This window comes from Capra hircus, chromosome 8, assembly GCF_001704415.2.
Source record: "Capra hircus breed San Clemente chromosome 8, ASM170441v1, whole genome shotgun sequence".
Taxonomy (NCBI): Eukaryota; Metazoa; Chordata; class Mammalia; order Artiodactyla; family Bovidae; genus Capra; species Capra hircus.
In genome coordinates, this window is record NC_030815.1 from 31031959 (window position 1) to 31059005 (window position 27047).

Here is a 27047-nt window from a genome sequence, read left to right on the forward strand (position 1 = left end):
CAGTGCCTTCCACATTATAGGCGTTCAGCCAGCACTTGTTGAATTAGTGTGTGACCATTCAAGTGTCAGGCTTCTTCTCAGAAACCAAAATGAACATAAACATTGCTATATATTAGTAAGAGAATCTTTCTATGCACCGATAATGGTTTAACTCAGACTTAAGTGTTAATACTTTAATAAAGCTAGGATAGGATTACTGATAGTACTTGTTAATGTCCAAAATTAATTGTGTTTTATGGGAGAATGTAATTTTGAATGTCCAGTGTTTTAGTAGAGTTTACCCAGTTTGTTCCTGCTAAGGCAGCCAAAAATCTTTGGAGAAAATAAATGTTATTACTGAAAATTACTTTTCTAAGGATTTCTAGATCTCTTTAATTAAAAAAAAAAATTGCTAATAGTCTTCTCATTTGGAAATATATATTATGCTGTTTTCTTCCCCCATATGATTATTGGCAAACAGATAATTATCAGCAGTCTTTAAATTTTTAATTTCTGTTGTTATTATTGCCTATAGAATACTTGATTCTTTTGAAGTTTAGAGTCTACTGAGTAAGCTGATTTAAATGAGTTGTGTGAAAAAGTAGAGATGAGGGAACAAAATAAGTTTATTTCATATTTTGGAAGATTCTCCCAACAGGCAGAGCTCTGCTTTCATGGATTGTGTCTTGTTCCAGAATTACTTATGTACCTGCAGAATATTTGGAAGAGTTCAAAATAAGCTTGGGGCAGCAATCTGGAGGAATAATGGCACTGGATATTTTTGCTTCCTACACTGGCAGGTAAGTCTGCTATGTGAATGATCGATACAGCAAGTTATAAAGAAGACTGTTGAATCCACTGTCAGGGAGGCCTAGCAATAAAAAAAGACTGAATTCTTTTTCTCTCTTTCAAGATTAAAAAAAAAAATCACCCCCCTTTCCCATATTACTGGGCTTCCCTAGTGGCTCCGTGGTAAAGAATCCATCTACCAAGCAGGAGATGCAAGTTCGATCCCTGGGTTGGAAAGATCCCCTGGAGAAGGAAATGACAACCTGCTCCAGTGTTCTTGCCTGGGAAATCCCATGGGCAGAGGAACCTGGCGGGCAACAGTCCATGGGGTCACAAAAGAGCTGGATGTGCCTTAGCAACTAGACAACTGCAACCCATATTACTTACGGAGTGATTGCATATTGTGGGAAATTTGGGGAGAATATGAAAAATCAAAGCAAGAAATTAAAACTCTTTAGTTGTATCAGTCCATATACCACTGTCAGCTTACTGAGTTTTGGGGAATTTACCTCAGATATGACTATGGTTTCATTCACTCCCTGGAACCTACAATTTTTATGGTATTGTATCACTTTTCCTCTGTCATAAACATTTTCAAACTTTATTTATTTACTCATTAACATACATACAATTCATAAACATTTTTAATGGTTATGTTTTTACTCCTTTGGAGAATGTTGAGCTGAACGTCTTTTTGTATATACGGGTTAGGTATAGAATGTTTGACTTTTTAAAGCCTCTTTATATACAGTGTATTGAGAACCTTTGAATAATACAGGAAATGTAGTTTTTTCCTCCCTTAAGAAAGAGAGAAACTAGATTTTGATGTTGCTGCTGAGTTTAGCACAAGGAGAGAAATAATGTCAAATTGCTTTTCTGGAAAGAATACACTATACATTTTTAGCTGTGGGCCTGTTTTTTTCCAGTTACATTAGCAGCTGAGTAACAGATTTCTCCTTAAGTATGCTATAAAGAAGAAATAGCTTTGCAAACATTCTGAGGTCTGCTCACAAAAGTTCTAACAGCCCATAACACTCAGGTGTCCAGTGACTCTGCAGGCATTGTAACATCACATCACTCTTTCCTCTGCAAATTGTATGTGGCTACAGCTATTCAGACAGTGTTAAAGAAGGAAAGGTTTGTTATGTGTTTAATAAAGGGAAGGAATGTCATGGCCCAAAGGGCCCCTTGAATTTTATGAGAAAAAGAGTATTCATTCCACCCTTTGCAAAGCTCAGCCATACTTCTGTCTAGAATTTCCATCTTAGGGCTAATGACATGAATTGATTACAACTACCTGGTACTTCCTATTAAAAAGTTAGATGCAGTAATTCCAGTGTCCCTCTGAAATACCATTCCACATGGCTTAATTAGAGAATATGACAAGATAACATGATATTAAATTTTGAGGCCTTAAAAGCACTCAAAATGTTAATATTAAAACAAAAAAGCCACTTTCAGCATGTTGGTTCTCTCCTAGCACACGAAGGAAAAGGGCCTGAGCTGTCAATGCTGTGAATAACTGCTTTCCTGCAAAAGAGTGTATTTGCTGTTAATATAAGGATGCTCAAAACAAAAACAGTCTGCATCCTGTTTTCCTCCCTTAGGAAAGGCAGAAACTAGATTTTGATGCTGCTGCTGAGTTCAGAACAGGGAGAGAAATAATGTCAAATTGCTATCCTGAAAAGAATGCACAATACATTTTCATCTGTGGGCCTGTATGTTTTTCAGTTATATTAACAACTGAGTAACAGATTTCTCTTTAAGCATACAGGAGGAATTGGCACCAGAGAGATTAAGTTACTTGCTCAAGTTTCATAACTAATAGGTGGAAGAATCAAGGTTAAATGTACATGGTCGGGCTCCATGTTCTTAACCATTGGATCAAAAAAAAGAATTGTACTAGCCCTGTATAAAAATATGGGGCAGCATAGCATGGAGTTTAAGAGCTCAGATTTTGTAGTAAACTGGCCCAATTCAGGTCTCATCTCTGTTCCTTTACTGTGTGACTTTGTGCCAGTTTCTGGCATCTTAATGCACATATAGAGTGTTACTTGTTACAGTTGACAGAAACTTATTTGATATTCAACAATCAGACATGAGTGCCGAGAAGTCTAATTCATTCCTGGCTGACTGAGTGTGGGGACACAGAGCAGGTTCATTCTGCTGAGGCACACACGCTTGAGTCCTGTAAACCCCGCCTGAAGATGGATAAAGAATAATCAGCACATTTATGGGGATGTATCTGGGTTAGTGAAATAATCCAAGATTGGACAGTCATCTGAAGAGAATGGGCCTTTTTGTATGTATCTGTATTTGTCATCTTGCAGCTCACAAGCCGGGAGCATATGATGCAATCTGTGTGACTGCATCTGAGCAGCTCCCCCTGCCTGGGCTTTAGGGTAATAACTGGGTGTTTTAGAGAAGGATTGTTTCTTACTTCCCATTCCTCTCTGCATTCTGTACCCGCTTTTTCTGTCATATTCTCCCCAGTGGTATTTCCAGAGGGTTAGGCTCTGCTTCCCCCCACTGCCTTGCATCTTTCAGATTGAGGTTCACTCCAACTATTTCATTCTCAATCAGCTTCTTAACATCATTTTGAAAATTTTGGCTCCATTCCTGACAGTCCTGTCCCATAGTCAGGATTAGTCTCTGTGAGCCCAACCTCATTCAGAGTCTCCTTCCTCAATTACAGAAGGAGAATTCTGTCACACGACTGGTAGGTAGGAACCACAGGCAGGTGGGTTTCCCTCTGACAGATGAAAAGCAAAGATCTAACTTTCAGGTCAAAGAAAGAGTGAGGCATTCTGGGAGAGCCCACACAGTTGTTTGGGAACGGTTGTGTTGGGAAACACATTGAAGCACAGATGGATTATTAGATTAGATGACTTCTGATCTCAAGGTCTGAAGATAATATAATTTGACAGAGTTCAGTATTCCTGTTGGGGGAGAATGGATATAATTTGAACATAAGCTATCTTCAGATTTTTTTCAATTTCGGTAAATATCAGCTGCAAGTATTTATTGAATTAGAGTTTTTAAAGCTTTCTCTATTTTAAGAAGAATATATTTCTTTAGAAATCCAATTTTTCCTAATAACATAAGACCATGCCATAATTGATTTAACCATTCTTTGTTGTCCTGACAATACCATTTATTGATGCAAAGTGTGCCTTTGGTAAAAACCAAATATTTTTGGACAAGATTATTATTTCACAGTTATATTTACAGTCAGTTAAGAGATCGGACATATTTTGTTACATGCTTGGCATTTGGCAAAATCTGAATTCCTGTAAAAATTGACAACTGACCTTGGACTCAAGTGCCTGTAAACTGCTTCCCATGAGAATACTGTGGCTGGCTGCTTTGGATGGGCAGAAGCAGACCATAAGCATTTTCCATCTGTCTTCAAAAGATGAAAAGGGAAAGCATTGGTCCATCCTGAGGCGGTAGAGATGCTGCACTCCTGGCATACTTGATGTTCAGCTCTGTCAGGCCAGGGATCCAGTGGGACTGTACACGCTTATAACACACATGGGGTGTCTACCTTCTCACACCTGGGAAAAATTTAGGAAATAGTTGTTGAATAGTTGTTCTTAAAAATTCTAGCATTTCCCCATTCTTTTCGATCCCTTCCTTCCTTTGTCCATGTTTCATTAGGAAAGAAAAAGCCTAGACAAGGCACCTTGCGTTCTGTTGTATCTCCAGACTCAGTTACAGTGCTGAGTGCTCAATCACTCAGTCGTGTCTGACTCTTTGTGACCCCATGGACTGTAGCCAGCCAGGCTCCTCTGTCCCAGGATTTCCCAGGCAAGAATCCTGGAGTGGGTTGCCATTCCCTTCTCCAGGGGATCTTTCCAACCCAGGGATCAAACCCACATGGGTTTGTTCAGCTGCCACCTGGGAAGTTCAGGTATAGTAGACTGATTCCAGTGTGAGGTTTTTATTTTATGTAATCAGGCTTTATTTTCCCTTTAATGTAAAATATTATATACTTAGTAGCCAAGTGTGGTGAAAATATGAAGCAGTTCTGTACTTTTAGCCAAACCAATAATAAAGTACCTAGAAGACAGCCTGTGTGGTTTTACTAGGATTGTGGAATACTCACTGTCTAACTCTTTACCAGAGACATTCCAGAGCTACCAGAGAGAGAAGAAGGAGAGGGGGAAGAAAGTGACCTTCAAAATGCAGCCTACAGCAACTGGAATCAGCCTCGGCGGTAAGGACTATTTCTGTCTTCTGCCTACTCAGGGTTTAAAGATAGAGAGGGGTGGTTTCAAGTACTAGATTACAACTTGCTACTGTGACTTTGAGCAAGCTGTTTAATATTGCTCACCGTCCACTTCTCTGTGGCCACAGAGTGGAGAAGATAGTATGTATCACACAGGGTTAACACTAATATGTACTTGAGGATTTGGCACATAGTAGGGACTAAATAAAATTGACTAGAGAAAATTATGCATAGGTAGTTGGAATATCTTCTGTAGAGTTTATTTTAGGCAAATCACCAAATGTTAACTTGAAATTTTTCTATTATTTGTAGAAAGTAGATATTCAAACATAAACATTCAAAATGTGTGTGTGAGCATCTTATCATAGGCTGTGGTTATTCTAACCCATGGTCTTTCTAGAATGAATTTCATATATAATAGGAATGATGACTTTCCTAAATCTACTCATATATACCTCTGAATATCACTAAGGTATATTTTCCTGTTCTGAGTAGAAGAAGATTCAGTTTAGTAGGAATTTACTGAGTCCTGATTATTGACAAGATGAGAGGCAGATAGTTTTGTAAATAACAGGGAAGTGTAAGACATAAATTCTGTCTTTAAGGAAGCTACTGTGTATTGAGTTAGACAAGGTGTAGAGAGACACAAAATAATGAAAGAAAAATGTAAGATATTTTGCATTAAGGGTAAAATATAATCAGTGGACACTTTCTCTGAACAGATTTAAAGTTGACCATCAGAGAGGTGCCTTTTTACATATTTATTAACTATTTATTCTACAATGAATAAATAAAATTCTCAATATAGAAAAATTTCTATTCTTCTGATGTGTAATACAGTTTGATGATTTGCCTGGCTCATAAATGAACTTTAGGCTGCATCACCTTTAAACATTTTCTAGGTTGAATCATGTTCAAAGTATAGGAAACCTTTTATATTGCTTTCATAAGAAACAGCATCTCCAGCCAAATAAAATGACTTTTTGATTTCAATTTTTAAAAAATTATTCAGACCGCTTTAAAAAATCAAAGTCTTGCTACATTATTGCCCACACTGAGAATAGAAGCACTAGATTCATAGCAGAAAAAATATTGTGAGATGCTGTGTGCTCAGTCGCTTGGTCGTATCTAACTCTCTGTCTAACTCTTTGGCAGACCGTCACCTGCCAGGCTCCTCTGTCCATGGAATTTTCCAGGCAAGAATACTGGAGTAGGTTGCAATTTCCTACTCCAGTTATAAGATGTTAGGTTTTTTGTTTATTTGAAGAGAGAGGCAGAAGTAAGTTAGATGGAATTACAATACTAGATGGAAATATATGTGTCTATATATGTATATATAGACACACATATTACTCAGTCATAAAATAGTGATATTCTTCCATTAGCAGCAGCATGGATAGACCTAGAGGCTATTTTGCAGGGTGAAATAAGTCAGATAGAGAAATCCTTTATTTTGTCACATATATGTGGGCTCTTTTAAAAAATAAACCAATGTACATGCAAGACGGAGACAGACTCACAGATATAGAAAATGAACTAGTGATTACCAAAGGGGAGAGAAAAGGCAGGAGGGTAAAATTAGGGGTGAGAGATATAAACTACTATGTATAAATAATAAGTAACAAGGATATACTGTATAGCACAGGAAATTATGGCCATAATCTTGTATGGAGTTAATCTGTAAAAATACTGAATCACTGTACTGTGTCACTATACTTAAATAAAATGTTTTTGAAAGAGTAATTACACTTTTAATTTAAAAATAAAGTAGAACCTTTAACATGTGGAAGAGAATTTAATATCATAATTCACTTAAAGTCCTCAGTACAATGCTTGGTGCACAGTGAGGACTCAGTCAGTGGTTGGTCTTAGCAGCCATCAGCTTCTTCTTCATTATTATTCATGCCAGAGCAAGTAAAAATTGTTGAGCACAGGAGTCATTATGAAATTTTCCTACGGCGAGAAATTGGGTACAACTTCTGGACCATAAGATTTTTATACTTTATTTCCCGTTTTAACCTTCACATCACGCTAAGTGATGTCTCTAATGGTGGTGACTAGTTTACCAAGAGAGTATGTCTACAGATTCTGTAAATCTTAAAGAAGATAACCTGCCCTCACTAACCTTATGGAATCCCTCAATTTTTTTTAGGGGAGAAGTTCATAGAAGTTCATGAGGAAGCTTACCAAAATAATTAGAGCTTTTAGTAAATAAGGAACAAGGGTCATGAATATGCTTTACAGGATTGGAAACCTGCTGGACATTCTTACATGCAGTCAAGAAAAATTTGTAAATAACCTGTGTTGCACTTTTATTTTGCATGTGATTTTCATGTGCAGGATTATATCATACTGTATGTATCATTTTCAAGCTTGCTTACTCTTAAATAAATGTTTCTGTACACGCTCATGCGGATACAAAAATATCTAATTCATTCAGTTTACTTGTGGCAGTGCCTTTCAGTATATGAATATAGCTCAGTTTATTTTCAGATTGATATTTGAGTAGTTAACAGTTAATTATTACAATAATCCTGTGCAGTAAGTATATTTTCTTACACATTTGGAGAATTTGTCTAGATAGATATTCCAAAGGGAAATTGCTGACTTGTAGATTTAATTCTGTGATTTACTAGAAGTTGTCAAATTGCTTTTTAAGGTGGCTGTACCAATTTTTACTTTTATTTCCAATATTTGAGAGCTTTTTTCCCCCAGTATCCTTGTTACCACGTCATATGATCATCTTTAAAAATGCTTTTATCAACCCAATGGGTAGAATATGGTACATTGAGCCCAGTTACTCTTAGTAAACAATGTGTAAGCATAACAGATTGAGGTGCTGGCGTACAGGTTTGTTCATTTGTCACATGAATTGAATATTATCATCACCATAATAAGTAATCAGATTTATTGATTGCTTTACTAAGTTGTGAAACTTTGTTTTGTACATGACATACATTCATGAATTTAATCCTCACAGCAACTCTCTGATGTTGGGGCTCTTGTTTGACCCATTTTCCAGCTGAGGAAAGGAAAAAAAAAGACTAATGGAGTAAAACAGGGTCACCCAGTTGTTAAGTAGCAGAAGGGCAGGAACTGAGCCCAGGAACTCTTGGTTCAGAGTTCAGGCAACCTGCCTCAGAGCTCTATTTTACCTTGGTTTTATTAATTTCACTTTTTGAAAATCTGTGTTTTCCAGAAAGGCTGACATTTTTCTGTAAAACCAGCTCTGGACATGTTCTGCCCAGATTTTCTTTTATAGGTCTCTTATTTTCTTCTTAACATGGAATGTTGACTGTGTTCTGCTTCATGAATCCTGGATTGGTTCCTTAGTGCTGGGGTCATTTTGGCAGCTCTGTTTTTGGTTATCTGCTCTGATGTTTTGAGGAATTACAGCGTTTCCTCTTAGGACTGGATCTAATACCACTTTGCTGTCTGTGCTACATCCTCAGGAGGCACAGGGTACTGGTGTCCAAAGGCTGTTTAACCTCTGTGCCTCTTCCCTTTGTAAAACAGAGTGACAAGAGCATCCACCTCACAAGAGTGACTTGAAAATAAAATCAAAGTCTGTGGAATTCACCTGGAGAATAAGGCTGAGTACATAAGCCCCTAATGAGTTTTTGCTGCCCCTGCTATTTTTAGTGTCCAGAGAATCATGAGAACCATTCTCTAACATATATCAACTGCTAAGGATCTATGAGACATTTTCTTTCATTCTTTTATTTTTTTCATTTTTAAAAGAAGAGGGAATGAGTCCCACCTATGTATTCTGGATTCTTAAATATTAAAGACAGTGGCTGACTCTACTGACTTTACTACTTTGCCGTTTTACCTTGGAAATGGGAAGAAATTGGTTCTTGTCTTTCACAGAATTCCTAGAATGAAAGAAAGTGATGGAAAGAATTTTAACTAGTTTAAGCTTTTCTCACAGATTTGTTAAGATGAAGAATCATAGTGAGATCCCTTTACACTAAACCACAGATCTCTAGGTCTTAGATTTCTAATAAAGAAAAAAAGTACTGACCAGAGAAAAGAAGTATTTCCTCATCTGCTTCCTGTGACCAGTTGTCCCTCCTCTCACTTCACCGTGGTGCTTTTTTACCCCAGTCTTTTCTTACCAGGACCTCCCTCAGCACCCAGGAGTCCTACCTACAACCTTTCGTTTCCTCTGGGAGCACGTCACATGTCAAGGTTGAGGGTATGCTGGACCAAGCTTTCTTCTCCTGTCTGATGTCCAGCATCAGCTCCCTTCCTGCAGATTAGAGTAAAATGCAGAGTCTCATTACCCATCTTAGAACTTTCTACTTGGTATCCCTGTTCGCTTGCAGTCATCTGAACCCCTTCATCTTGGCCAAACACTTCGGTGCTAATCACCTTTTTCTTGTATCCCGGCGTTTTCATAAGACATGTACTTCCAGTTCATCCATGGTTCTGACCGCTATCTACAGGTATTAGATATGAATTCATGCACTTATTTTGGGGGTGGAGGAAGTACATTTAGGACAGAGGCAGTAGCAAGCGCCAGGGCCCCAGGGCGGGAGATGAACCTCAGCAACACCAAGAGGATAGCCAGAGTGGAAAGAGGGGAGTGGAGAGCTGAGGAGGATGTGTTTAGGAAATGGTGACGGGCTCGGATCACGGAGGACTCTGTTAGCAACCGCTCTTCATGCCCCGACTGTTAGTTTCTAGGTCTGTGTTGACGAGGCAGACTATTGCAGAGGTAAGCTTCTCATTCAGTATATACAGAAACATTCTCTCTCTTAACTGGGTTGCTAAGCTTAGAAGCTACCATCTGTTTGAGAGTAGCTGAATTTTTTAATGTCTGCAGTATTAGAGCCCCTGGAAAATGGTCCTTTTATATTCATTTGTGCCTCAGCCTGGAGTATGAGCCTAATATTAACTTGTAACAAATCAGTCTCAGAAATATATCATTAATAGTATTTATCAGACCCTATAAAACACTTAATTGGAAAAGTAATTTATTTATGGTGATTTTGTCTTACTATGGATAAAACCTTAACAAATTGAGCAAATGATATTTACAAAACTTAGTATAATAATATCTTATTCCTTTGAATTTTCAAAAATGTATTTATTATTATTATTTTTAACCATTTGAACCACTTTTAATCTTGTAGGTTAGTGGCATAAAGTGTGTTCACGTTGCTTTGTAACCATCAGTGCCATCCATCTCTGGAACTTTTTTAATCTTGCAAAACTAAAACTCTGTACCCACTGAATAGTAACCTCTTATTTCCCCCTCCCTGCATCATCTAGCAATGGCTCTTCTCCATTAGTCTCTGTGAATTTGACTATTCTAGGTACATTGTATAAGTGGAATCATACAGGATTTGTCCTTTATTTCATTTAGCATAGTGTTCTCAAAGATGATCTTTGTCTTAGCATGTGTCAGAATTTCCTTCCTTTTTAAGGCTGAATATTATTCTTTGTATTTATATGCCATTTGTTGATTCATTCATCTATTCATGGGCACTTGGGTTGCTTCTACCTTTTGGCTTGTAAATAATATTTTCTTATTGTGAATTGTGAATAATATTTATGTGAACATACTATACGTGTATGTCTTCAAGACCTTGCTTTGAATTCTTTTGGGTATATACTCAGGAGTGGAATTGCCAGATCATATGTTAATTCTATTTTTAATTTTTTGAGGAATTTCTATACTCTTTTTCCATAGCAGCTGTAACATTTCACATTGGTACGAACAGTGCACAAGGCTTATAATTTCTCCATAATTTGTACAATTTCTCCCTGCCGACTTATTTTCTGTCTTTTTTTTTGCATTAGCCATCTTACTGAGTGTGAGGGGGTCTTTCTCAGTAGCTTTTGCTGTTGCGCTGGTCTGCATCGCTGCGCGTGGGCTTTCTCCAGCTGCAGCGAGTGGGGGCCGCTCGCCAGATGCGGTGTGTGGCCTCCTCCTGGCAGTGGCTTCTCTTGCTGCAGGGCATGGGCTCCAGGTGCCTGGGTGTCAGTAGTGGCAGCACGTGGGCTCATAGCAATGCTGATTCATGCAATGGTTAGTGATGCCGAGCATCTTTTTATGTGCTTACAGGACATTTGTCTATCGTCCCCAGAGAAATATCTAGTCAAGTTCTTTTCCCAATTTTGATTGTTTTCTTTTGTTGTTATCATTGAGTTTCAGGGGTTCTATGTATATTCTGGATGTTCATTCCTTATCAGATTTGTGGTTTGCAAATATTTCCCCTTTCTTTGGGTTGCTGTTTTACTCACTTGATAGTACTTTTCGATGAAAAAAAGCTTTTATTTTTGCTGATGCCAAATTTGTCCATTTTTAATTTTCTGCCTGTGCCTTTGGTATAGCCAAGAAATCATTGCTACACCCAACTTTACGAGGCTTTCTCCCTGTACTTTCTTATGAGACTTTAAAATTTTCTTTATTTTTTATAGGGTTGAACTTTGGCGAGAACCAAGCAAATCCTTGGGAATCAGCATTGTTGGTGGACGAGGGATGGGGAGTCGTCTAAGCAATGGTGAAGTGATGAGGGGCATTTTCATCAAACATGTTCTTGAAGATAGTCCAGCTGGCAAAAATGGAACCCTGAAACCTGGAGATAGAATAGTAGAGGTACCTTCCAGTTAGCTTTCTATGCTAAAATTACTCACCTGGGCCATCCTCTTTACCAAGGGGATCATCATCTTTACACTGACTCAACACTTGAGTAAAATATGTTTGTTGTTAAAGAATTTCTTTCTTATTTTTTTGTTTTCATCTATAATTTTTATCTTCAGTATATGATAACAAATTATATATATATTGATAAGTGTTTGGAGGTATAACCAACTGTTCTAAAAAATGTTGGTGCTGAGATAAATTACTAAGTTCAGTTAAAAAAAAAACAAAGCAAATTTCTTGGGGAATAATTAAATTGTTTAACGTACGTGTACACACACAAAATGTGCACATCACAGTTGAACCCTCAAATGAGACGTTATTTCAGGAAATACCTAAATGTTGTTGGATAAGATTTTTTTAAATGAGTCTTTTTGGTAAAGTTTTTATACTAATATCCTCATTACATTTTACAGAAAGGTCTCCGCACCACCCTCACCAACCCAAGTTTGGCTTTTCCTTCATATCATTGCTCTGCCCATTCCCCACTCACCACTGAGGGCTGTGTGTATGAGTACGCACGTGTGCACTGGTATGTGTGTGCATGTGTGTACACATTTTGTTATATGTGAGAGAAGCATTTGGTCAGATTGTATCTAATCCCTTCATTCAAAGCTAAGTTTAATATTTCATATCTACTCTTCTCACAAGTCGCTCATCATTTACTCAACAAGTATTCCTAGAGCAGCTGTTGCATTCCAGGTGCTATAACAGGCTCTGGGCATCCCACGGTAAATAAAACATCCAGCCTGCCTGTCAAGTGGGACAGACCTGATAAGTAATCAGGTCACTTCAGAATAGTGTGATGAATTATTTGATTAACATAAGCATAGTGTTAGTAAATGTGTAGAGGAAGGTCAGCAAATCCTGACCCAGATTTGCTGGGTTGTCAGGAGGTAGAGAGTCAATTAAGAGAGACAACTTCCAAACAAAAACCAACTATCACTTTGTTATTATGGCAACCATTAGTTTTACTTTGTACAAGTGATTGTCTCTCATTTTCTAAATCCATATAACTTACACACTAAGATGCCTTAATTGTGTAGAAGTTGATAAGAATCAGCCACAACTTGAACATTGTGGGCGTTGATCTATTGTGTAAAGTATATGTACATTGAGGACTGACAAAAGAAGATTGAGATTTGCAAGAAAGCAAGGGCTCTGCCTGGTGTTTCTTTTTTTTTTTTTTTCAATCTGACCATTTATAAGGAAGAATGATGGGGTTTTTTTCTCTCTTCCTGTATCTTTGCTCTTCATTAAATGATATCTTAGGCCTATGTTAAAGAAATTTTTCTTCATTAGAGTACTACATAAAATTTCTAGTTTAAGTTTATCCAAGGCAATTTATTTTATGAGTACTTCACTACTGAATACTTTTGACCTAAGTAGAAAAATTAAGAAATGTGTATAATTATTTTGAGAAAGGATTAATCATACTTTACACCAAAATGTCGTTTTAATGTGTCAGTAGACTTAAACATGCCTTTGAAATTGGAGTGAAGTTTTTTTTCCATGTGGTAAAATATTGCTCAGTGGCAGTTTCTTGAATTCAGTTATGTGCAGTGGCCTTTTTCAGTAAATAAGAAAGCCTTAGGCCTCTGTGATCCTTGGAATTCCAGAACATAACTCTGCTAAGAATCTCTGACAATGTGTATAAACTAGAGACCTATGAAATATTCCGTGAAAAGTATACAGTTCTTTGGACTTGAGCAAAGATATTTAATTTTCTGTTACATTTTCCCGCTAATGAAATATATAGTAAACATATATACTTTCATTTTGCAAAAAGTTAGAAGCCATTTTTAATATGCACTGAAAGAGATTTTGCTATTTCATCTAAGTATCAACCTGAGGGAAGTTTTCAATAAAATACAGTGTATAATTCTTTTAAAGGTGATAAGGTTCTTTGTAGAGATCTAATAATTTTATTTTTCAGAATTGTGTCTACCCTTATTTTGCTATTTTTATTGTATAGCTCATTCTCTGGTAATTGGAAATGTTAAAAGTATACCAATATCCTGTAGTTTTCTGGCAAGATTAGCATTTGGCCTTTCAGACTGTTTTCCTTCCTGTTCATGTAGTGCATAAGCTGAGCTGATCATCACCCAGGCAAGCCATGGTCAATAAAAAGTTCCAAAATAACTTTTATTCTCAAGCTATTTATACAAGATTTGCTCACAAGTAAGCACAATTTCTTGGCTTCCAGCTCGTGTCATGCCTATTGCAAAGATTCTTTTGCCAAACAAACCTTCATAAGCTGATTTTTCTGTACATCAGAATTTTGTTTTTAACTTCAAGCTTCCCTAATAGAAATACACAAAGCATCGCATAGCCACTTCACAGACCGCTCTGTGATGACTGGGAAGAAAATTTGTACAGTGACTTTTATGGTGAAAACATTGCTACTAGACAGTTCCCTTGTATTATTTCTTTGATGATGCTGATTTGTCAATTTAAACGAACAACTGGGCAGTGTAAGGGAAGTAGAAGCAGAGTCTTCATTCTAATTGATTATTGTTTCAGTTGATTTTTGGAGACATAAATCTGTGTCCAAAAACAGGGACCAGAAGTCTGCTGGACAGATGAAAAATTCTGGAGCCTCACAAGTAGTCTCAAATATTTTTGAATCTGAAAAAGATTTTTTAGGAGCTTCACCCAGGAATCTCAAAACTCCAAATTGGCAAATTGTTCTGTTGTTCTATAGCTTCTTAAAATGTTAAGCTGAGGCCTTCCATTGCAGGTGGATGGCATGGACCTCAGAGATGCAAGCCATGAACAAGCTGTGGAAGCCATTCGGAAAGCAGGCAACCCTGTAGTCTTTCTGGTACAGAGCATTATAAACAGACCAAGGGTAAGCGAAAACAAAGGGCAAGGTAGGCGCATCCAACAGCGTTCAACTTGGAATCTGACACATCCAGGGCCAAGTTGCTTCTAGGACCCGAGATCAAGCCTTGAAATCTCAGGAGACTTTTAGAAAGTTTATTTTGCTTTTTTCCCCCATTGAGTTACCCTGAAAATCCTTCTACCATGTATAACAGACACTTGAAGTCTGTTGAAAACACATAAAAGTAGGATTCACTGGTGGCCCATAGGCATCTCGATGGATAGTCATTAGTTTCACTGTAGTCATAAAATATGTAAGTTGTTAAGAAGGATGTGGTGGAATTATTCAGGTTGATAGTCTGTGATGTCTAGTCAGGTCTCTGAGAAACCAGAGAGGGTTCATTTTCTTTATAAATTTAGAATTCCCAGTATGCAATCTGTGATTTCCTGTGCATGGTCTTTAATGCATCTGTCTATCCTAGTGGACATTAACTTTCCATATGATGGATTGGTTGTTTTTATTTAAGCTGTATGTTTATATACTCAGAATTTCATACCTGCTGTTTCCCAGCCACCATCACTGAATAGCTCTGATCACTGTGTAGCCCCTGGGGGACAGAGGCCTATTAATCCATTTTACTGTTGGTTATTACAAGTGAAATGGCTTTAAAAGTATTTTAGAAATCTTAGCACATCCAGTGCATGTTGTTGATGGAGATACTAAGAGAACTTTGTATATTTGATATGTTGCCAAAGATGAACATTATGCCAGTAGTTTAAAATTATTTTTTCTATATCTTCTTTATGCCTCAATGAAAAAAAAAATTTTTTTTTCCTGTGCAGTAGTTCTTAAACTACTGGGCCTTAGAAAGTTCTTGAGATTTACTGAGAAGTTAGCATAGCATTTCAGGAGTTTCTTAGATGTCCTGAGGCTCATACAGGGTCCACTTCTGGATATAAGAATCTCTGTCATACTGATTCTTTTTGAAATAACTGCTTATTAGCTTTTAGGATTTGTTGTCTTTAAAAAGACAATGTTAATACATGTAAGAAAAGTGAAAAAGATCATCTGAAATTTAAAATGTGTAATTTTATTCATACAGTATATTTAATTTTAATTTTTAAAATTAAAATTTAGGATAGTAATGGTCAAGTTATGGAGGAAGCAGCATAGTAAAAGGTTTTTAGAGATCAGTAAAAGGAGCTTTTCAATATTCGGTGCCCTAGGAAACAAAGTGACCAGATTTATCTTGTTGGTTTTTCCTTTTGTCGTCAAGACAGGTGTAGCTCTGGTCTGAGTTCACGCTAAGAAATGAATTAGTAGTTCCTAATGTAAGCAGTTATCTTCACATTTGCAGTTTTTAATCATTCGGTTATTTATTGTTAGGAGATAATTATCCATTTAGATAAGAAAATCTGCCAAGTGATGGGACCAGATCATCCTGCATTCTTTTCAAATGCTGTTCAGTTTGTTTAAATAACTACAGGTCTTTCTACATTTATTTCCATTTGTTGTGTTAAACATAGACACAGCATGATGATGTTGTTAAACGGCTATTTAAGTTAAGTTGAAGCTGTTTTCTGTGTGTGTGAGTGGGTTTTATTCTTCTTTTATTTTTAACTTTCCAACTTTTGTATCATTTAAAACAGTGCTACAAACTGCTGAGTCGGATTCTCAGATTACTTTTAAATACTAAATTGCAAATATTTCTTTCAATGCCAAGTTGCATTTTCTAAGGAAGATATTTTCTCATGCACCTGGAAAATATCCCTATTTTATTATCTGAGGTATAATGATGCCTGATTTATAGTAATATTCCAGAATAACTCTTGCTTAGAATGACACGTGTAGTCAAATGATACGTGACAGGGCTTAGGACCTGATACCCTAAAACAAAACACCTTGGCATACTGAATATTTAAATGGAAGTTATTTGAGAAAAGGCAGGTGCTAGAAGGACTCTGACCTCTCCTTTCTCCCCCAAAGCACGTCATAAGACTCTCCTGAGAGATCTTCAGGAGAGGCACATCCTTACCTGCAGATGAGGAGGACCCCTGAGAGGAATCTGAATGAACAGGCCTTGCTAAGTTTTCCCCAGTTAAATATGCTTAGCTCATGCTGTTTTGTCCTGTCATTTTCCCCAACTTTCTACTCTTCATCAGACCTCCTATAAAAGCACTCGGACTTAACCTTTTCTTCTGGTCTTCATTTCCCAGTGGAGGCTCTGTGTCACACAGAGCTTAGGTTACATCAATATGCATGTTTCTTTCTCATTAATTTGTTGTTACAGAGATCCAACCAAGAGTCTTAAGATGGGTACAGGAAAGATCTCTTTCCTCCTCTACAGTAATATTTTGCTTTAGGAAATGAGAAAAAAAAATTGTTTTTAAAATGAGATATTGGGCTTCCCAGGTGGTGCTAGTAGTAAAGAACCCGCCTGCAAATGCAGAAGACGTGAGAGATGCAGGTGCAATCCCTGGGTCCAGAAGATCTCCTGGAGGAGGGCATGGCAACCACTCCAGTATTCTTGCCTGGAGAATCCCATGGACAGAGGAGCCTGGCAGGCTTCAGTTCCTAGGGTTGCAAAGAGTTGGATATGACTGTAGTGACTAGGACGTCCCCAATAGCTTAGTGGGTAAAGAATTTGTCTGCAATGCAGGTAGATGCAGGTTTGATCCCTGGGTTGGGAAGATCCTCTGGAGAAGGAAACGGCTACCCCTTCCAGTATTCTTGCCTGAAAAATCCCATGGACAGAGAGCCTAGCAGGTTACAGTTCATGGAGTCACAAGAGTTGGACACAATTTAGTATACACACCTTAGCTCAGTACAACAAAATGAGATATATTTAGTTTTCAGTAATTTACTTATCTATGGAAATAGTCATGTCTCCAGGAATCTATAGGGAAAAGTATCATAAATACCTCAGAGTCTCTTCGGGCTTCCGTGGCGGCTCAGTGGTAAAGAATCTGCCTGCCCGTGCAGGAGACATGGGTTTGATCCCTGGGTTGGGAAGATCCCCTGGAGGAGGAGATAGCAACCCACTCCCGTGTTCTTGCCTGGAGAGTCCCATGGACAGAAAGGCAGGCTTAGCCTAGGCCTGCCTAAGGCAGCTTAGCAGGCTACAGCCCATTGGGTCGGTCTCAGAGTCGGACACAACTTAGTGACCAAACAAGAGTCTCTCAATGGTAAATGTTTTATTTGTGGATGTAATAAAGCATCAAGAAAATCTTGTACATAGACTAAAAACTAGTCAGTCTTTTTAGCTCTCCAACTGTTCAAGAATTAGAACTTCCCAGAACTAAACTCAATAATTCCACCAGTATGACAGTTCACAATTCAGTCTGACCACATTGTCATATTAAGGGGTGGGCCCCACTAATTTGGGCCAGAGGATGATTTTTCTTTCCTGTTCTTCTTAGTTAATAACATTTCTATTTTTATCAGCCCTTGGAACTATAAACACAAGTTTTTTCATTGATTTTATAATGAGAAATACACTCGCCCTATAAATCCTTCCCTAATAATAGAATGTTCTGCTATTTCATGTGCTGTGCTCATCCTGTACTTTTATATTCTCCTTTCAGGGCCAAATTCTAATCCTATGTGAGCCGCAAGTTGAAAAAGCAAAAAGCAAGGCCAAACAAAAAAACCAGAGCTTTTTTCAAATATTTCATTTCTTGTCATCATTATTTTGATTCATCTTGTTCTACAGAATTATAAAGGAAATGTAAAACTGTACAATTCCATGTATGAGGATTAGAAATAATCTGCCTTCTATTACATTGAGTTATTTTGCCTAGGATGTGTTCTTAATCTCTGCCTGGTCATTTCTTCCACCTTAATAAATGGTCTTTTTTTTTTTTTTTTTTTTTGCATTTGTGATCTTCCCTTTTGTAAAGCAGGAGTTGACATTTTAAATTGAAAAGCAGAGGGAAAGTTGAGATGAGCAGAAATGTCAGCGTGCCCACTTCTTTTGCCCATCTTCCTTCTGTAGGAAAAAACTTTGTACAAAGAGCAGATTGAAAGGGTGATGTGGCATAAGCTTTAGTATAGCTGTACTGAGTGAGGGTACTCCTTGTGGAGTGCAGGGTGGTGTCACGTGACAACCTCTTCCTACTCTCAATGCTTGCCAGTAGGGCTTTTTTATAGAGAGAAGTAACACAAACAGTTAATTAGAGCCAAACTGAATTTTAAATATCTGCAATTTCCTCTGAAAGATATAGTCAATAAAAGAAAACGTAGTGTGAAAAAAAATTTATTGTGCTAAGGAAATTACTTTTTTTTTTTTTACTATGAAAATGCTACATTCTCTTTGGCAGTCATCCTGCCTGTAATATGTATATTTCAACTCCAGTAGTTCAAGCTCAGGACATATCAGGCAAGCCACAAAACCTATGTGAACACTCTAAGGCAGGACTTCACATATTACCCAAACCTCATAAATTCCCCAATAAAATGGGGACTTTTATAGGAAATTAAAAATAGCCATCTGTCTATATTTTGTGATGTTCCTAGCACCACAGAAAGTGGGCAGATAGAGAACAACACTATAGGAAGTGGTTCATTTCTTTAAAAATTATTGATTTCTTTGTTTAAATAATGCTATTGATTGAAGCAACCTTAAAACCTAATCAAGGTATAAAAAGGCTCCTAACCGAGAAACAAAATAACACAACACTGAAGATTACCAGTGGACTAGAAGACACATGTTTAATTTGCATTCTGTAACTGATAGACTCTTATTGTTGTTTTTCTTTAACCAAAACAGCATAATTTGCTTCTAAGTATAAATAAAAAGCCATTTATGGTTTTTAATACTGAAGCATGTTTAGTGATATGCATGGAACATGTGTTAATATAAGTGGGTGAAATATATAGGCTTATCTGTCGGCGATAGTGACAACATTCGGTGAAAATGAAAGAAATTTGGGGCCAGTTTGATAGACTTGCTTCCTTATGTGTTTTGTGGCCAGATTTGGATTTGAGTATGGATTCAGGTTGCTCTAGGAAACACTTAGTTCTAGACTGTTTCATAAGATGTTGTTATTAATGATGAAATCTGCTAGGATCTGATGTCACGTAGTTATTTAAATCAGTAATTACTTTGTCCTTATAATGGAGTTGTTTTAAATACATTTCTCTTGCGCTCAGCGCCTCTTATGTTTCCTTTTAGAAATCCCCTTTGCCTTCCTTGCCGCACAACCTTTACCCTAAGTACAAGTTCAGCAGCACTAACCCATTTGCTGATTCTCTACAGTTCACCGCTGACAAGGTTGGATAATGACCATTGTCTTGCCATTGCCTTTTTCCAATGTTTTGTTCTTTGTTGCTACTGTGCTTTTGTCCCAGTTCAGTGTTGACTGAATTTGGGCAAGGAAAAAAAACAACTGTGTGTTTGGAGTGGGCATGCAAATCCTTTCTTAAGCACATTTTCTTGCCAGAACCTATTCATTTTTATAGCTGAAATTAGATGGCCCTTCTGAAGAGTAAGGGAAAATCGTGAGTCTACTACCCTTCTTATATTTTGGTGTGAATTGAATTTTCAGATATATAAATTTTTGTTAGTTGCAAAGCATATAAGCTACTTTTATACATAATTTCTCTAGAAACCTTGTATTGATTTAAGTCCTTCTTAGACTTATACAAGGTGGTCCTAAAAGCTCTTCCTTAGTTAATCAGCCCACACATAATTGTGTATGTACAAGAATTTGTTGAATATTCATAAAGGATGTCCATGTAAATGCCTGATCAGGAAGCAGGGAACTGTTTCAACATTTGTAAATCTATACTTGGATTTGTCATATTCTGATGAAATTATAAATCCAAAAATGAAACAAAAACTTACGAGAATTTGTATACTATAATTTGATTGTGAAAGGAGAAAAGCTGTTAACAGTTTTTTTCAGGAAGCATTTTATGAATATTCATTGGATTTTCATGTTATTGTAATACAGATAATCAAAGATGCTGTATCTGAAGGAATATGTTTTCTGTTACTGTAGGCATTACAGAAATCAAGTAGAGTTCTCTTCCGTTGTTCCCCAACTAATCCTTTTGCTCCCACACCATTTAAGGTTTGTCTTAGTGTGAAATTCTCATGAGTCAGTGAGTGTGCTACAGTGTGCTATGCGTGTACATTATACTTGTGTGCATACGTGGCATGGAGTGATTTCAAGTACACTGCATTTTTGCCAGCGAGGGCTAAATGGTCTGCGTTAAAGAATTGTGTTTTTGTGGATAAATTTTTAGAAGTGTCAACAGCAAGCTAAATTCCACAGTCTAAGTAAGAATGAGAATATCAGGCATAACAAAACAGAACACTTTTCCTTTTTAGTAAATGCAGGATAATATTGGCTTTATGATTAACCAGCTATGTTAGGGCAGCATTTGAGTTTATTCACAATATGAAAATATTCTGCCTAAGTAAGATCCTGAATAGTTTTAAGGCAAGGAAGTTTTGTTTGTTCATTTGTTTTTAAGGAAAATAACAGCTCAGGAAAGTCATGCAAAGAGTAAGATCTATAAAATTTGCATCTGTAAATTTATTAAAATTATGACAATTTTAAGTTAGACTTGATTCTACTTTTTGAAAATGAAATGGGCTTAATTCATGCTTCTCAAATTTTCCATTGTTAGTAAATTTTTAAAAGAATTTTAATGAGAAAAATTCTAAATTACATGTTTCTCCCTACCTTAGTATCATTACTGACCCTTCTGGATCAATTGAAGTTTTTTATTTGTTTGTTCTTATGTATTTGTATATGCTTTTTTGAAAGTTTTATGGCACAACACTTGGGAAGATAACAGGATTCTGTTGGCACTAATAATTTTTGTCTGTTTGACCAATGATATGTAAACCAAGCATTTTATTTTTTTTTTTTTTTTTTTTTTTTTTTTTTTTTTTTTTCTCTTCCTTTTTCTTTTATCCTCTTTCCCTCCCTAATTTCCTCCTTTCTTGTTCTCATTCTCCTTCCTTTTATCTTCTCTCCCCTCCTTCCTTCCTCTTTCTTTCTCCTTTTCTCTCTTCCTAGCACTTTAGAAACTGTGTATATGGCATGAATTGCAGTATCTAACTGTACTGTTGCTACAATGAACAAATTTTGTTGGGCAAGACATTTTCAAAATTGGACTTTTTGACCTTGCATCATACTTAAATGCAAAATACACTTTGACCCTTGCCCCTATTATTGTATTCTTTTTTTTTTTTTTTTTTTTTATTTATTTATTTTTTTTTAATTTTAAAATCTTAAATTCTTACATGCGTTCCCAAACATGAACCCCCCTCCCACCTCCCTCCCCACAACATCTCTCTGGGTCATCCCCATGCACCTGCCCCAAGCAAGCTGCACCCTACGTCAGACATGGACTGGCGATTCAATTCTTACATGACAGTATACATGTTAGAATTCCCATTCTCCCAAATCGTCCCACCCTCTCCCTCTCCCTCTGAGTCCAAAAGTCCGTTATACACATCTGTGTCTTTTTTCCTGTCTTGCATACAGGGTCGTCATTGCCATCTTCCTAAATTCCATATATATGTGTTAGTATACTGTATTGGTGTTTTTCTTTCTGGCTTACTTCACTCTGTATAATTGGCTCCAGTTTCATCCATCTCATCAGAACTGATTCAAATGAATTCTTTTTAACGGCTGAGTAATACTCCATTGTGTATATGTACCACAGCTTTCTTATCCATTCATCTGCTGATGGACATCTAGGTTGTTTCCATGTCCTGGCTATTATAAACAGTGCTGCGATGAACATTGGGGTACATGTGTCTCTTTCAATTCTGGTTTCCTCCGTGTGTATGCCCAGAAGTGGGATTGCTGGGTAATCAGAAATCTTCCAGCAAACAAAAGCCCAGGTCCAGACGGCTTCACAGCTGAATTCTACCAAAAATTTCGAGAAGAGCTAACACCTATCCTCCTCAAACTCTTCCAGAAAATTGCAGAGGAAGGTAAACTTCCAAACTCATTCTATGAGGCCACCATCACCCTAATACCAAAACCTGACAAAGATGTCACAAAAAAGGAAAACTACAGGCCAATATCACTGATGAACATAGATGCAAAAATCCTCAACAAAATTCTAGCAATCAGAATCCAACAACACATTAAAAAGATCATACACCATGACCAAGTGGGCTTTATCCCAGGGATGCAAGGATTCTTCAATATCCGCAAATCAATCAATGTAATTCACCACATTAACAAATTGAAAAATAAAAACCATATGATTATCTCAATAGATGCAGAGAAAGCCTTTGACAAAATTCAACATCCATTTATGATAAAAACTCTCCAGAAAGCAGGAATAGAAGGAACATACCTCAACATAATAAAAGCAATATATGACAAACCCACAGCAAACATTATCCTCAATGGTGAAAAATTGAAAGCATTCCCCCTAAAGTCAGGAACAAGACAAGGGTGTCCACTTTCACCGCTACTATTCAACATAGTTCTGGAAGTTTTGGCCACAGCAATCAGAGCAGAAAAAGAAATAAAAGGAATCCAAATTGGAAAAGAAGAAGTAAAACTCTCACTGTTTGCAGATGACATGATCCTCTACATGGAAAACCCTAAAGACTCCACCAGAAAATTACTAGACCTAATCAATGAATATAGTAAAGTTGCAGGATATAAAATCAACACACAGAAATCCCTTGCATTCCTATACACGAATAATGAGAAAGTAGAAAAAGAAATTAAGGAAACAATTCCATTCACCATTGCAACGAAAAGAATAAAATACTTAGGAATATATCTACCTAAAGAAACTAAAGACCTATATATAGAAAACTATAAAACACTGATGAAAGAAATCAAAGAGGACACTAATAGATGGAGAAATATACCATGTTCATGGATCGGAAGAATCAATATAGTGAAAATGAGTATACTACCCAAAGCAATTTACAAATTTAATGCAATCCCTGTCAAGCTACCAGCCACATTTTTCACAGAACTAGAACAAATAATTTCAAGATTTGTATGGAAACACAAAAAACCTCGAATAGCCAAAGCAATCTTGAGAAAGAAGAATGGAACTGGAGGAATCAACTTGCCTGACTTCAGGCTCTACTACAAAGCCACAGTCATCAAGACAGTATGGTACTGGCACAAAGACAGACATATAGATCAATGGAACAAAATAGAAAGCCCAGAGATAAATCCACACACATATGGACACCTTATCTTTGACAAAGGAGGCAAGAATATACAATGGAGTAAAGACAATCTCTTTAACAAGTGGTGCTGGGAAAACTGGTCAACCACTTGTAAAAGAATGAAACTAGATCACTTTCTAACACCGTACACAAAAATAAACTCAAAATGGATTAAAGATCTAAATGTAAGATCAGAAACTATAAAACTCCTAGAGGAGAACATAGGCAAAACACTCTCAGACATAAATCACAGCAGGATCCTCTATGATCCACCTCCCAGAATTCTGGAAATAAAAGCAAAAATAAACAAATGGGATCTAATTAAAATTAAAAGCTTCTGTACAACAAAGGAAAATATAAGCAAGGTGAAAAGACAGCCTTCTGAATGGGAGAAAATAATAGCAAATGAAACAACTGACAAACAACTAATCTCAAAAATATACAAGCAACTTCTGCAGCTCAATTCCAGAAAAATAAACGACCCAATCAAAAAATGGGCCAAAGAACTAAATAGACATTTCTCCAAAGAAGACATACGGATGGCTAACAAACACATGAAAAGATGCTCAACATCACTCATTATTAGAGAAATGCAAATCAAAACCACAATGAGGTACCACTTCACACCAGTCAGAATGGCTGCGATCCAAAAATCTGCAAGCAATAAATGCTGGAGAGGGTGTGGAGAAAAGGGAACCCTCCTACACTGTTGGTGGGAATGCAAACTAGTACAGCCACTATGGAGAACAGTGTGGAGATTCCTTAAAAAATTGCAAATAGAACTACCTTATGACCAAGCATTTTAAATACAGCAGATTCTGTGACTTGAAAATCTGTTGCCCATCCATTAGTGGCTGTCAGTCAGTTCTCCTGTGCTTTGCCAGAAAAATAGTAATTCATGTTTACCCAGACCATTTTTGGGGCAGCTTAGAGTCCTGAAGTAGTGTCTGCATCATCAAAGAAAGATCATATTCAGCACCCTGTGGTTTTATTTTTAGATGTATTTTGACTCTTAACACCATTGAATAATTTCTAAATATTTGTACATTCCTTTCATTTAGTGTATTCTGTAAGAAGTACTTTTAATCACATTTTTTCCAGATATACACATGTAGAATAAAACGAGACATATCAGAGGGACTTTTGTATAGGGAAAAAAAACAGTAAAATAGACAAAGAAGGATAAATGTAGGCTCAGGGCATTAGGGACAGCCTGACAACGGGTTAGAACTTTAGCTGGGTGTCTGTGACCCTTGATTTAGGCACTCTGTGGCTTACTGTAGAAACTGGAGGAGAAAACATGATACAGTGGAAAGTGCATTGAGTTCGGTTAGAAATTAAGCAAAGAGAAGTCTAGTTTCACTAGGTTATTCTGAACAAAATCTTTTGCTTCTCATGGCCTTGGCCTTTAATCTGTAAATGAATAAAATGGACTCAGTGACATAAAGATGTTTCTAGCCCTAATCTGCTTGAGAATCTATAATATGAAACCTGACCCACTATGTTTCAGTTAAGAAAAGGAAAGAACGTGATGATATCAAATCCCTTTAAAAAAAAAAAAAAAATTAAGACTCGTAAACTTAAATGACAGCAAACATACCAACCAAGCTTTGGCTTTTTATGAAGTATTCAACCCTGTTTTTCCATTTATGTTTAGGGCTACCTTGGCAAGCGGATGGTGGTTTTGTCCCTTAAAACCAGCCCCTCAGATCTGAATCTGTGTGCTCTTTGCTAACAAGCAGTCACCCTGGTAGAGGATCCTGCATGTGCAGTGCTTATTTCATGAATTTGTTGAGTCATGTGGAGAGAGGATTCAGGTAGCAATAAAAATATTTATATATAATCTCTCTAACAAGCTTTGAACTGCTTTGTTCGATTACATGATTAACATTGTTAGTTTGTTTCCAATTTCTTGGAAGACTTTTTTAGACTTCCACAATCTTGTCTAGATGAATTTTGAATGAGATTTTTTTTACCTAAAACATGAAATTTGTACAACTTTTCTATCTTCAGTTATTTAAGCCTGCAAATTGAGTAATTCTTCACCTTAAAATAGCATGTAATCGTTTAATGGATCGTGCTCTGAACATACTGATTTGTTTAGTATATTTAAGCTTTACCTGAATCCTGTCTGCCATTTTTATATATGTGTATTTTCCCGTTATTTAATATGTTAGATATTTTAAAGCTAGTAGTTTGGTTTTTGATGTTGCAGTCTTCTTTCCCTTGAGTTTTCCTTCCTTAGACTGCACATACCCACTGCATTCTTCTTGTCCCCACAGGTGCCCAGTCAGTCAGAATCAGAGCCAGAAAAGCCTCCTCTGTGCCACTCGCCTCCACCCCTGCCTCCAGTGTTGGCAGAAATGAGTGGCGATCACGCTCTGTCATCTGCAAATGAAACCTCAGAAGATGTGGATGAAGAGGATGAGTTTGGTTACAGCTGGAGTAAGTTGTCTGTTTTAAATGCATTGACTTGTAAGAGGTTTCAAATTGTTCATAGCTCTGGTTCTCTCAAGGCTTATGCCCCAGATGGGTAAATACATTTCATCTTCAGTTACACATAATGCAGTTTTGTGTAGGAAAAAAACTAATGTTTGTTGTACTTGAGTATAACACACATTCCTGAGGCATGAAATCACATTCTTCTGTTTTGTAAATCTGCAACCCCGTTCAAGCCCGCTTTGCATTTTTCTGCAAGTTGAGGTGGTCAAGGCACTCTCAGCAGCTGTCCTGGACCGCCCTCTCATGGTCTCCAACAGAGCATCACCCCTTTTAGGCCTCAGATTCCTCATTATAAAATGTATTTGTTGTTGCTGTTTAAACAACCTGGAATTTAAGTATTTCTGTACTAACACGGTAACATAGTGTAAGTGTTGAGATGAAAAACTTGGGGCATTTGGCAAGTTGTTTAATGACCTCTAAGTTGCAGCGCATTTTAAAATGCACTTTCTGCCTCAGGTTGCTAAGGGTTAATTAGATAATGTCTGAGCACAATGCCTGACACACAGGAATCATTTGAAGGCAATTATTGATAGAATCATGGGAGTGTCTCTGTTTCCTAACGAAATAAGCCATTTTACAGAGATTAGACCAAAGTTCTGTGTCAGTGCTTTAAAAAGTTTCATTTAAAAAAGTGTAATTGTTTTCCTTAAGAACACTGTGGTATGTGCTTTGGGGAAGTACAAAGTATAAAATTTGTACTGCTAGATTCTGGAAGGAATCAGGAAATGGCAGTTTATGAAATTGATGCAATTAAGAATTAATACAGAATGCATGACATTAACCCTTTAGTAAGATTTTCTAAGGGATGATTTGTGAAGTTTGCAGTTTTCTTAGTCTTATTTCTAATGAAATTAGAATATTTTGCTAATCCATCAAACTGGCCAGAATGTACTCTGAGGAA

At 36.9% G+C, this 27047-nt stretch overlaps 1 protein-coding gene across 7 annotated transcripts in view; it reads left to right on the forward strand.

Annotated features, from left to right (window-relative positions):
• MPDZ (multiple PDZ domain crumbs cell polarity complex component) overlaps nucleotides 1-27047 on the forward strand; it is a 179989-nt gene that overhangs the window by 115166 nt on the left and 37776 nt on the right. For 3 of the 7 annotated variants that reach the window (XM_018051960.1, XM_018051964.1, XM_018051961.1), the window contains 7 exons: nucleotides 675-779; nucleotides 4895-4987; nucleotides 11429-11606; nucleotides 14392-14502; nucleotides 19649-19747; nucleotides 20478-20549; nucleotides 25927-26089. In XM_018051960.1, coding sequence (XP_017907449.1) covers nucleotides 675-779; nucleotides 4895-4987; nucleotides 11429-11606; nucleotides 14392-14502; nucleotides 19649-19747; nucleotides 20478-20549; nucleotides 25927-26089 — 821 coding nt within the window. The remainder of the gene's footprint in view (nucleotides 1-674; nucleotides 780-4894; nucleotides 4988-11428; nucleotides 11607-14391; nucleotides 14503-19648; nucleotides 19748-20477; nucleotides 20550-25926; nucleotides 26090-27047) is intronic. The other 4 variants (XM_018051962.1, XM_018051963.1, XM_018051965.1 and 1 more) reach the window with 4 other exon arrangements.